A 12,183-nucleotide genomic window follows, 5' to 3' on the forward strand; every position below is an offset into this window, starting at 1 on the left:
GTAGCATGCAAGACAGCCATGGAGCAATGGAAAAAATCAAGCCTTTTTGTTAAACACAAGTTGTTGATTAATGCTAAAACATGGTAGTGAAAAATTGCAACTTCCAGAGCTACGCTATAAATGACTTCAAATGTCTAAATTTAAAATGCTCACAGCCTTGATACAAATGACTCTTCTGTTATTCTGCTCTTTCCATGTTAATACATCTAAGTCACTGTTACATTAATGCATGGCCACAAAGTCTGTGACCCATTTTACTCTGAGCAAATGGTCCAGAACCATCTTCTAAATGTCAAAGACAGTGAGAGAGAGAGGTGCTTTGAACAGAAGCAAATGCTCTTGAGCAGAACTAAATGAACATAAGGAACAAAGAGTTGACTGGAAGACGATCTGAACTCTTTTTATATCAGTAACCACTTGAAAGTGATTACTGTGAACCCTAACCAGTTCCCAACACCAGACCATACAACCCTGTTGGAGTCAAGTCTTCGAATAAAAGATAAAGTCCTTCCAGCAGAACGCAATAAAGTGACAATGCAAGATTCAGACTTACGTCTGTGATCATTTTGCCCCTGGTCTTGTTTCTCTCGCGGTGGTTGGCTCGTTTCTGCTTCTGCTGTAACACTCTCTCCCGTGTGGTGCGGTACTCCAGGGCAAATTCACTCACTATCTTACAGAATTTGTGAATATTGACCTCTCGGATGGCATAGGCAGGGTGTCCCAAGAACAGGAGAAATGCATGAAACCTGAGTTAAAAACAAAGAAACAACTGAATAACCATTTGTTTCTGTTCTGTATGAATCACTTATGCCTGTCTCTTGTCATACAGTATAAAGTACAAAAGGGATCTCACACAACTAAACTATTAAAGACATCTGCTTGGTGTACAGATCTGGGACATCTCTTCAGCAGACTGTTGCTGGTCTATGTTTTTGCGCTTTACCAAGCAGCAGCAACTTCTCTTTTCTGAGTTGCCTCGGATCTTGTAGTTAGAGCAAGAGCATCAGCAAGAGCTACATTCCTACTGCATCCAATACTTAAAGAGTATAAAGTGTAAAATAAAACATAACAGAGTATATCAACATGTCACTTGATTGTATTTTTTATTGTTCACTTTTACTCTGTTGTAATCCATTTCAAAACCTTTTTTCCTCATTGTTTGCAATATAATGAAAATAATTAGATGGGTAAAAACATCCTCATAAGGAGAAAAGAAAAATTCAGCCACACTACTTATTTAATATTAATAGGGATTTTCTCTATAATGTCAGTCACTCCTAATGAGGAAATGCTTTGCTGACTCCTCTGAGGTTTACCTTAAAAAAAATAGCAGGGAACGTTTGCCATAAAGTATATTCTTGTTAATCTATACAAATTTTGTTATGTTTGCCCTTAGTAAATGTTACATTTCACATTATAATGTTTTAAATTCGTACATTACTTTTACACCAAATTTAAAATGAAAGCACACCCTTCTCTTTTCGTCATTCATCATTCTCATTTTTATCTGCCTTGGTGTTCTTATGATTTTTATGACACTTTATAGAAACGTTTGCACCAAAAATGATCTTTTCAGTATTTTAAAATGTTAAGGCTCATCTATTACCTATTGATTATCCTTCTATGCACAATCTTCAAAATGATGATCCTTTCAGCACAATCCTTCAAGAATTCTGACATCTTCTGTTTGAGGACTGGCTTCATCTCATGTTTTGCTATAACTTTAAGGTGATCCCAGGATGCTTTACAACGCCTCTCCATTTGACACAGGTTTTCTTGAAGCTGATCAAAGTCAACCTGAAAAACAAAAATAGCATTATAGACAACTTTTAAAAGCTTTTTAAAATGGTTTTTTTCTTTATATTCATAGACCTGTAACACAATAATTACAAATACATAAGGACTTTTACTGGTATTAATCAAATGTTCTTAATTATGTCAGTCTAACTTTCTCATTTATAAATACACTAGTCTTTGTCATGCATGGGGAAAGGGAGGCTTAGGTGGAAATAACACATAAATAACATGACTCTGTTATCTCTTTGCCCTGCTCTTGGATTTGATGGATCTGATTATTAGGGTAATGGATATTTTGAGCTGGAGTTGTACATAGGCACTACAGTTAAGCAACACAAAGATGACCTTTACAGACCTCACATACATATTGTAAGACGTACATATGCACATATGACAACATTTTAAAATATGTTTTTCAAAATTATAGGTTCATATATTTTGTGTGCAAGATTACGAGACTGTATTCAGCAATATATTAAGATTCTTTTGCGAACTTTTTATTTCCTTTGTGGAAATATGAGGGACCTTCCCTTCCTTGGAATTTAACTGCCTTGGAAAAGAGAAACCCAAACTAACCACATGTCTTTATATTCCTTGCTATATAGAAGCTCAATGTTGCAGGAAAGGGATAGCGTATCAAATTTAGTGCCAGAGCTTTGTTGGTCCTTGACTTTACTGATACACATATGTTAGAAAGCTTATGGATGTTTCCCTGCTAGGGCATACTGAAGGGGAAGTCCCATGTATTTGAAGTTAATCTGTGCATGAGCTGGGCAACTTGCTAGATCCCATCTCCAAAAATCACACACAGAAATGTCTCTACATTGAAAACAATTCAGTAAAATTAAAATAAAATTATATCCAATTTATGACTGAAATCCTAATGTTCTTTGACAACTAATGCACTGTCAAAGGACTAATGCACTAGGAAACATGACTATTTTCCCAATTGATACAGGTGGCAAAATGTGCCCTCTCAATGAAGTAAAAAGTTCTAGTGTCACTTATGTTTAAGCGTAAAAGTGACAGTAGAAGCAAAAATCAGTGTCATTTGGGCTTCACGTTATTAAGACTGAAATCCTGTAGAGTGGAATCCAAATCAAAAAGATTGTATTTTTTAGGATATCAGTGGTGTGATGAAGTGGTCTACGAATCGTGCTGTTATTTAATTATAATTTTTAACATTTTTGTTAAACTTTGTAAACTTTTCATATCCCTTCAGTAGCTATCAACATGTATAACAATTCAAGAACAACAACATTTCCTGGGTTTATGCCTCACTGAAATGTGCTGTGAAGTGTCCTCTTCTGTACTGGCTAAATTACTTGGCAGTGATGAAAGCAAAACAAGAACCTGACAACATCTCAGAATTCCAGCCTCTGCTTTTAAGTCAAACCTTGGCTTGTCACAAAGGCTTTTTTAAAGTTAGATACTGTACACTTTGTTAGATTTGCTTCGGTTGCCCATAGCTTAATCGTTCCTCTAATACTGATGAATCCCAGTTCTTTTTTTTCTTTGTGGTTGAGCTGTCCACTCTAACATAATCTGTTTACCTTTAGGTTGCCCACATTAAAAATTCAGAGAGATGAAGGTTAGCTGATGCCTACATTTAACCAGCACTTCACAAAACCCAGGTGAACTTACTGACTATAGATGTATAAAATACAATACAGTAGTCTAACAGAACCTGTTTTGAAAATATTACTTTCCTTATGTGACCTAGAAAAAATATTTGACCCTTTTCCCACTCTTTGAAGAAGAGAATCTTTTGTGACTGATTTATGTGACAAGAAAATCCTTTCAGTCAAATCTGCTAATTATAGGGAATACAGTCTGTAATTATTCACTGCTTTTTTATGTTCATGGAGGGTTTCTATCTCTTGAGAGAGAAAGATGTGGATTTCACGTTGTAATAAACAGTGCCAACTGCTTGGGGATCAAAACAGGTGACCTTTTCCAAACCTTTGTTATGGTTTGATTAAACATCTGTCAAAAACCCATTCTCATTTCACAATATTTCTTTGTTTGTTGATATACACAGACTGACTAAGCCTTCTGTTTTTGTTGAGAAAAAGGAATCAGTTGAGGAAACTAAAATGATCTGTGCAAAAGAGCAAGAGGCTGTTGTAGAAGTGAAGGTCAATTATTCTCCACAAGTGTTAATATACTTTCAATGAAAAGACAACTTTGGCACAGGTGCACTGTATTTATATTACCTAAACTCTTCTTACCCAGAAAGCTTTAAAGAGAAAATATGAATTTCACTAAATATTATGAAATAGATTGGACAAAATTCTAATTGCTATATCAATTAGAATTGATATGCTAAATGTATATGCTATATCAATTAGAATTTACCCCAATTGGATATATGGAAGAAAGCGTTCAATTATATTATCTCACCTCTAAAAAGAAGAGATGAAACACAAGTATTTAGAACATACTAATTCTCTGAAACTGTATTAGTTTGTTCACTTTTTAGCTGTAATAATGAATTAACACAGACTTAATTATTGCAGTCGTCTTATTATTTTTTGTGAAAACAAGAGGTGAGCATGATATTTAAACCATGAACTACAGTTAACTTCCTAACATTAATCAGAATTTACCCTTTAATTGAATGAGAAAAGTTGAAATGACTGGGAAACAGGAAGAGAATGCAACCTTACTCACTGCTCATTACTCAACTCCTTATTTTCAGCTTTTTACCTTTCGGCTTTCTTTTTTATTCTTCTTCTGTAGAGAGCCAATGAAACCTTAGGAATTCTAAATACAGTCCTCAAAGCATTCTTTCAGGCAAACTCAATCAATAAAAGGACAACATGCTGATCTGATTGCAAAGATTTGCAGTTTGGGGTAGACTATTCTCTTCCAATTTATTGAAGGGATTAATTCGAATATGGTAATCCCTTCTGTCTCTGATGGGCTACTACCCAGCCCAGGGAAAATGCAAGATGAAAATAAAAGCTAAGCAAGTGGATTTTCTGGAAAAGAGCTATATACTGTATGTGTAATTAATTATTTATTTATATTATTAGATTCTGTGTAAGTTATATGGAATTTTAAAATCTATATATTCATTCTTCTTGGGAATATACAAAAACTGAGATGTGTTGCTTCTAAAAATCCACTTACTTTCGCTGATGCACTCACATTACATTAAAAAGAATTTAATTTCTTAGAATATACATTAAAAAGAATTTTAATGTCTATACTGGCTCCATAAGGAGCTCCATAAGAGCCGGTAAAGACTTTAGTATAATAACTTTATACTCTGCTCCTACAAAGGACTGCGGTTCAATAGTTAGACCTGGACCCTTCTTTAATACCTCAAACTGGAAAACAAAGCCTCTCATTCTAAAATGGATAGCCTATACAAATATTGTCAGGAGAATAAAAAAAAAGCTGCTCTTTGTATTAAATTCAAAGGAGCAGGGACAATTAAGCAGAATGCTAAATAAACAACATTGCTGGTGCGGTCACTGTGTATGAAACAACATTTTGTTATTAATTCAAAGCAGAGCCCTAACACAAAGCAGGCTGGGGATCAAAGCAAAACCCTTTCCTTGGGTATGGCATGAGAGATTTACTACACATTAAAACAAAAATAATCACAGGGTCAACCACAGTCATGCTAGTGCAGGTTTCAAAAAGTCTGGCACAGACTTTGTGTTCCGGCAGCCTTGATTGTACCAGGTTTACTGGTTACTTGCGCATTAAAGTAATACAGAGTGTATTTAAAAAAAAAATCCAGACAGGCAACTGCACTTTTTACAACATTTAGTCTGCCAGCACCTGTGTTACCAGAAAGGAAGCTGAGGTTTTAGTTTATATAAAGAAAATAACTATGCTTTTTATTACCTTTGTTCTGAGGCTAAATGAGCAGCCTTGACACACAAAACATTATTGTCTTAAAGTATATAATTCAATGTATTGACTTACAAGTGCACCATAATACTGATGGAGCACTTCTACTCTGAATTATGACATGTATAAACACCCAAGACAAAGTTAAAGGCTCCAAACCTTTTACCAGAATACTTGTGCCAGCTGCCGGAACTATTAAACAATGTTATGTGGTTTATTGTACCTGCTCTCAACCTGAGAATCAACTGTGATCTCCTCCTCTGGAAGGGTTTTGGTACAGTCCAGGAGAGGTGACCCAGTCTCTCCATCTCACCAGCAATCTCAGCTGCCTTATTATTATCTTGTACATGCTACTGTCTTGTCCCGCCTGAACTGGTATACAGTCACAGAAAGACCAAAAGAGTGAAGTATTGAGTGCTACTGAATTCTTGTCACTAGACTGTTTATATACAAACAGAGGTTACTTCAGATAAGAATAGTTACAAACAAAAGGAGGCTACTTGGCCCATGTAGTCCATTTGGTAGTTTCTGATTAATCTAAGGATTTCAATCTGCTTTAAAAACATGAATGGATCACGTGTTTTATACACAACCTTCTGTGTAAAGAAATTAACAGTATTAACATTTAGGGTAACATTTAGATTTCCCATTTAATGAATTTAATATTTTGACCCATTTTAAAAATGGACAAACATACAGAAGGCATTGGTTTAAATTGAACTTTAATGAGAATGAAAAATTGATTTAAAACTGCATATTCAGATGACTGCTTATGCAGTATTAAAATGTAAAATAAAAAAAATCTATTTCCGCATTATTTTTTCCATTTATGCCTCTGTTCCATTAATGTGTGGAGGTTCAGTTACTTAACAGCTGATTTACACTTTTAAGAATTCAAGGGCTTGTTTTATTGTATTATTATAACTATTACAATAATGTTGTAAAGGGGTATTAAGCATCAAAGGTGTGCGTATCAACTAATTAACATTAATTTAACATTAATCTCTTCTGTTATATTTAGGCTAAAATAGAAGTATGCATGCTTTTACTGTTTCATTGCTTAGGTTGTATTTGGGTGTGAGAGGTAGAATTTTTTTAATTTTGCTGAATGAACCTTTGTCTGACGAAATTGTATTTTTCTTTCTCGCAATGACAAACCTCCTTGGTCTAGCAAACATGTGCCCCACTACAAATTCTCTTTAACAAAATGCTAAGGCGGTAAAGGATGAGAGGTTAATGGCTGAGGCAATACCTTGGCTGATCTGGTAATGGCCCCAATCTCAGAGTAGAGATCTGTACTGTCTGGAAACTTCTCCACCACAATGGTGCAAGCGTGATGCAGGAGAGACTGCTTATGAACTGTGTCCTTCACTTCTGGAACCTTCTCCAAGTAGCTCAGCTCAAATCCTTTGGCCTTGAAATGCAGCACAAGAGCAGTGCATTAAGAGAATACCTCAGTCTTATAATAGATTCTACATCAGTCTTCCACACATAAACATACGTTTCCAAAATTAACGAGAAGTAAAGTTAAAATAGCTCAATTCTTTGTCTTGAAACTTGAAATCCACAAAAGGCAGAGTTAAAAATACTGGACTGGATAAAGGTCTTCTCCCACAATCTAACATAAACTCTTGGGTACCCTGTGCCACCATGTGGAACATGTAAACGCATACAGAGTAAATTTGTACCATCTAAAATTACGAAGTAAATAGAAAAAAAGCAGAGCAAAACTATATCCAAACAGGTTTTAGAAAACATTCTGTTTTTATTCAACAACATAAACATAACCACATTTTTCCCTTGTTAAGTATTTCAAGAGACAAAAGTAATGTAAAAAGTATACATTTTAAGGATCCTAGGAGCCAAGACCATTACTTACATTTGATCCATTCAGAAAATTGCCAATTGTAAGCAATGTGGACAGAATATATCTCAATGTCTTATTGTTTTCTAACTGGTCCATTCCTTCTTTCAAGTCTTGGAGAGGCTCGGCTACCTCCTGAAAATGACAGAAATGACATTATATTTAACAGTAATATTTTTTACGGATGCACTTGAACTTCTTTGGATTCAAGAAGTACAAAAACAAGCCAGGCGAAATATGGAACAAAGTTTTATGGACAAATGAGGCCAAGAAGAAACATTTACAAAAGTGATAGAAAAGCTAAGGAGTGGAGAAAGGAAGGAAATGCAGATGCTTCAAAGAATTCTGTCTCCTCTGCAAAGCATAGTGGAGGTAATGTCGTGGGCTGGGCATGCCTTGCTGCCTCTGAAACTGGCTCAATATTTTTATTGTAAAAGTAGTCCAACTGGTGATGGCAGTAGCAGAATGAATTCTGAAGTTCACAGAAGCATGTTTGTCTGCTTATCTTGAAGAAAATGCTTCCATATATATTGGGTCGTGCTTCTTTATGCAGCATGACAATGACCCAAAACATATGGCCTATGAAGTAACCAAGGAATTCATTTGGAGAATAGAGTGGATAAAGCTTACACTAAGTCAATTTTCAGATTTAAATGCAACTCAGCATGTATTTTAAGTCAGAACACCTCCAATAGAGACAAGAACTCAAAGTGGTTGCAGCTTAGTATCTCAAAGTAAAGCAAAAACTAGTTATGGTTTTGCTGTATTAGTACTTTAGAAGGACACTGTATAAATGTGCATCTTACGCTATTTATAAATATATTATAAATATTATTATTTATAAGTCTCCTATATATTATCGTTTTAGCAAAGTATGAAACACAAACAAAAGATTTCCCAACTCTCCTGACAAAGTTGATTTCCAACATCTTTAGTACTTGCAATATCTACTCTAATTTTCTTAACTTTTCAACCAATTGGCCCTAGCTAACCAAAAATTAACTTTAGATTCTATATTGTTTCTAGGTAGCCATTGGAAATAGGAAGGAGACTTCACAGGACTAAGGTTAGCAATTGACAAATGATGGGGGCAGGAATTGTTTGTATATATACTTAAGAGAGTGGGCTATTTTCAGGTACATTTAAATACAGTATTATATTGTATATATTTTATGTGTGTACCCATTTGCTATAAGTACAGCTTTAATTTTACAGCAGAGTATTATTACAGATGGAATTCCATCAGTTTAAAAACTTAGTTCTGCTTTACAAGCTATATAACTGCTAGAAGCCCATCTTACTGTATGGTTCTAGTAAGAAATAAAAATAGCAAGAATTATAAAAATCATTTAAAAGTTGCATGGCTTGCATGGAGAAGTGAATAAGCAGGCATACTACACAAAAAAATTGTATATGAAACTTGAATTTTTTAAGTGTCCCATTAAAAAAATGTTTCAAGAACAGTGGTGCTCTGGATGCCTACTAATTCACAATCCTCTGTGCGCCACAGTGTTTTTACTTGAAGCAGGGTTGAAGCATCATTCGTTTAGTATGTCCCTGACCTTCTCCATCAGCTCATAGTCCATTTTGAAGGCCCACAGCTGAAGCCTGGCAGAAAGCTCGCTGATGGAAGACAAGGTGAGCAGGAACTGTTCAGCACTGCCCAGAGGAATGTCTGGGTTGGCCAGCTGAGCTTCCTGGATCTTCTGTTTCTCCTCTTCAGTTGGGATCATTGTAAGAATTTTCTGGAAACAACAAATTGAGACCTGTTTAAAACGGTGGATCCAGATAGTGGCATGTATAAGACCTCAAAGCACACACAGCTATTGCATCTTTGAGCAAGTTATATTTTGAATCAGTCATCCAAGCTTTATAAATGGGTACCTAAAATAGATTTGCATCTCATCTAGGGGGAGTCTAACACTCTGGTCTTTACACTATATTGTGGGGAAAAAAAACATCAAATCTAATCTGAGAAGTCACTTTTGAATGTAAATTCATTTAAAGTGCTGTAATTTGAAAATTGTTTTCCTGGTCTCAGATAGGGGGCTGTTGTTCTTCTAGGTATCAGGGAAAGAACCACAATAATTTATTTGACTTACATGGATTACATGTTTTACATAAATTAACCATTTTTATATAAAGACTTGATATCCTGGGAGGAATGGTGGTTAGCGTCGCTGCCTTATAGTGCTTGGAGCCCTGTGTTCAATTCCAGACATGGGGTGCTATCTGAGTGGTATGTTCTCCCTGTGTTCTTGTGAGTGTCCTTGGGGTGCTTCAGGTACCACCCGCAGTCCAAAAACATACTGGTAGGAAATACTGGTGAAATTGGCCCTAGGTGTCGGTGTGTACATGTTTGTGTCTGTGTGTGTGCCACGATGGACTGGCGTCTTCTCTGGGGTGTACCCAGCCTTGCCCTTGTGACTTTGTAGGGAGAAACTGTGGCTCCTCCATGACCCTGAATTTGAATTTTTTGAAAATACATAGACGTTTAATATCCATGTTGACAGCTGGGCTTGCTAAATAAATGTGTGATAAGTACTTTTCTCAAGAGTACAGCAGCAACATTTCCACTTGGATTTGAACCCACAAACCTCCAGGCAAGAGGTGTTAAGTGTTGTTTAACACTAATGCTGATGAACCACAACTGTGAATGAGATATGTTAATAAAATGGCCTGTCCACTGAACCAAAAAAGAATCTGCTTTGCTTAAATTGGTGTCACTTGAAACCATTGGACAATGTAATTTAGGAACAGGAAAACTGAAGGTCACAGGGTGCTAGAAATAGAAATTATGAGAAAAAAACATAATAGAAAGAAACAACCACAAAGTTCTGTGTTTAGAGAGCAAGAAAAGAACTTATAAAACAAATGAGACAGCATAACCCTATAAAGTTAAAATGTTGTCTCAAATTAAAATATTTACATGTCTAAATAAAAACAGATTCCTGCAATTTTGGTGTTTTTTGGCAGAAACCAGAAGGTCAGGAGTTTGGAATTAAACAGAATACATTTTATTACCCTGCAGCATTAAAATACAGCATGAAAACGTTTGCTTGTTTGTGATCCACATCTCCTGTGCCAGAGTACATAATGTATTTTTTTGGTTTTGTATACTTGCCACATGCATGTACTATGTATTTCCAGTAAGGATTATGGATTATGTGATTAAGGGATTGTCTCCTGAATTTAATATGTACCGATTCAAATGACCAAAGACTCCATTATAGTTCTAAAATGACATTAAAATGTGCTTGTAATGCCAAACTTTAATCATTGAGGTGATTAATTGTACACAATAACCTCAACTGAGTGGATCTTTTGAAGAAACCACATAAATGTGAAAACAGTAGCCAATCTGAAAAGATAGTCAGTTGCAAGATTTTAATGCAGTTGTATACATTTGTACCACAGGTCTGAAAATTGCATTTAATGAGTCTCAATTTATGACAACGAGTTAATATAAATGGTCTGTGTTTTCCAAACTGGATAACACAGAGAATATAGCCTACATAAAACTATAGTTGAATCTGTATTTCTTTTGTAGCAAAACAAAAAAAAAGTTACTTGGGGACAGCTGCAGTTGCCCACTTTCTTTAAACCTAATTTAAACTCACTTCATTAAGACAGAATCCACTGGCAATTAAACCAGTTATATGTTCTATCTGCATTTCTTGACATTTAGAAAGTTTGAGCTGGGAATTTAGTCAAAGATATCATAAATTGTTGTTTTATTTTAATGAAGCGTTGCCTACTGTTATTGAATGCATCCCAACAAAATTTCCCCAACATAAATGTCAATGTCTTACTTTCTTGTACGTATACAGTGCATTCATTGGGTACTACACAAATGACTGCTTTCTCATACTTACAGTAACTAAGTAGAAACTTTTTTATCAAGGTTCTATATTTATTTGCATAGCATCACTTTGTTGAGGAATTAAAAATGATCTAGAAGGAAAAACTTTATATCCACTACAATCACTTAAATATTACCTCAATTCCTTCTTTGTTTAAAGCATATTCATCGAAGTTGAGGATAGCAGTCTTGATTGTTCTTGGTGGGGGCAGCACTGTCAGACCTATGTTAATTGCATTGCTTCTTTTGGAGTCCAGGACAATGATTTCCTGTCGCTTCCCATCAGCTGCAGTTTTCTAAATTCAGGATAAGAAACACAAGGACATTCAGGGTACAGGCTGCAGCTATTCAAGGCTAGTCTGTCAAACAATGCAGATTGTATTAAGCATATGGTAGTTAATGCATAGTTCTTCTTCATCACAATTCCAAGTTCAGATCCATTATTGACAGTGACTTTCACATTATACTACAAAATTAAGCGACACATTGCAGATCCTTTCTTTAAAACACTGTATTTATACCCATCCATTTTTTGACTGTTCAGTCTGTCTCCTAGTCAAACCGAATTTCACTGGCCTTGAACAGGGCTCAATACAGCTCTATAAGATAGATAGATACTTTATTGATCCCGTGAGGGAAATTGCAGTGCAACAGCAGCTTAACACACACAACACAGCCACAGTGTAACGAATTATATAATAATAGTACAATACATACAATACAATACAAGAGTTACTCACAGTCCGGACACACAAGAACAAACTAGAACAGAACAGTACACAGAAAATCGTAT

General features: G+C 35.4%; 1 protein-coding gene across 5 annotated transcripts in view; it reads right to left on the reverse strand.

The window, feature by feature from the left end:
* The window catches only part of fhod3a (formin homology 2 domain containing 3a), a 244,989-nt gene that overhangs the window by 13,344 nt on the left and 219,462 nt on the right, over positions 1-12,183 (reverse strand). For all 5 annotated transcript variants that reach the window (XM_088601865.1, XM_088601864.1, XM_088601869.1 and 2 more), the window contains 6 exons: positions 11,528-11,686; positions 9,091-9,273; positions 7,544-7,663; positions 6,917-7,078; positions 1,607-1,797; positions 554-746 (listed from right to left, as the gene is read on the reverse strand). In XM_088601865.1, the coding sequence (XP_088457991.1) occupies positions 554-746; positions 1,607-1,797; positions 6,917-7,078; positions 7,544-7,663; positions 9,091-9,273; positions 11,528-11,686 (1,008 nt within the window). The remainder of the gene's footprint in view (positions 1-553; positions 747-1,606; positions 1,798-6,916; positions 7,079-7,543; positions 7,664-9,090; positions 9,274-11,527; positions 11,687-12,183) is intronic.

This window comes from Lepisosteus platostomus, chromosome 12 (genome assembly GCF_059453375.1).
Source record: "Lepisosteus platostomus isolate fLepPlt1 chromosome 12, fLepPlt1.hap1, whole genome shotgun sequence".
Taxonomy (NCBI): domain Eukaryota; kingdom Metazoa; phylum Chordata; class Actinopteri; order Semionotiformes; family Lepisosteidae; genus Lepisosteus; species Lepisosteus platostomus.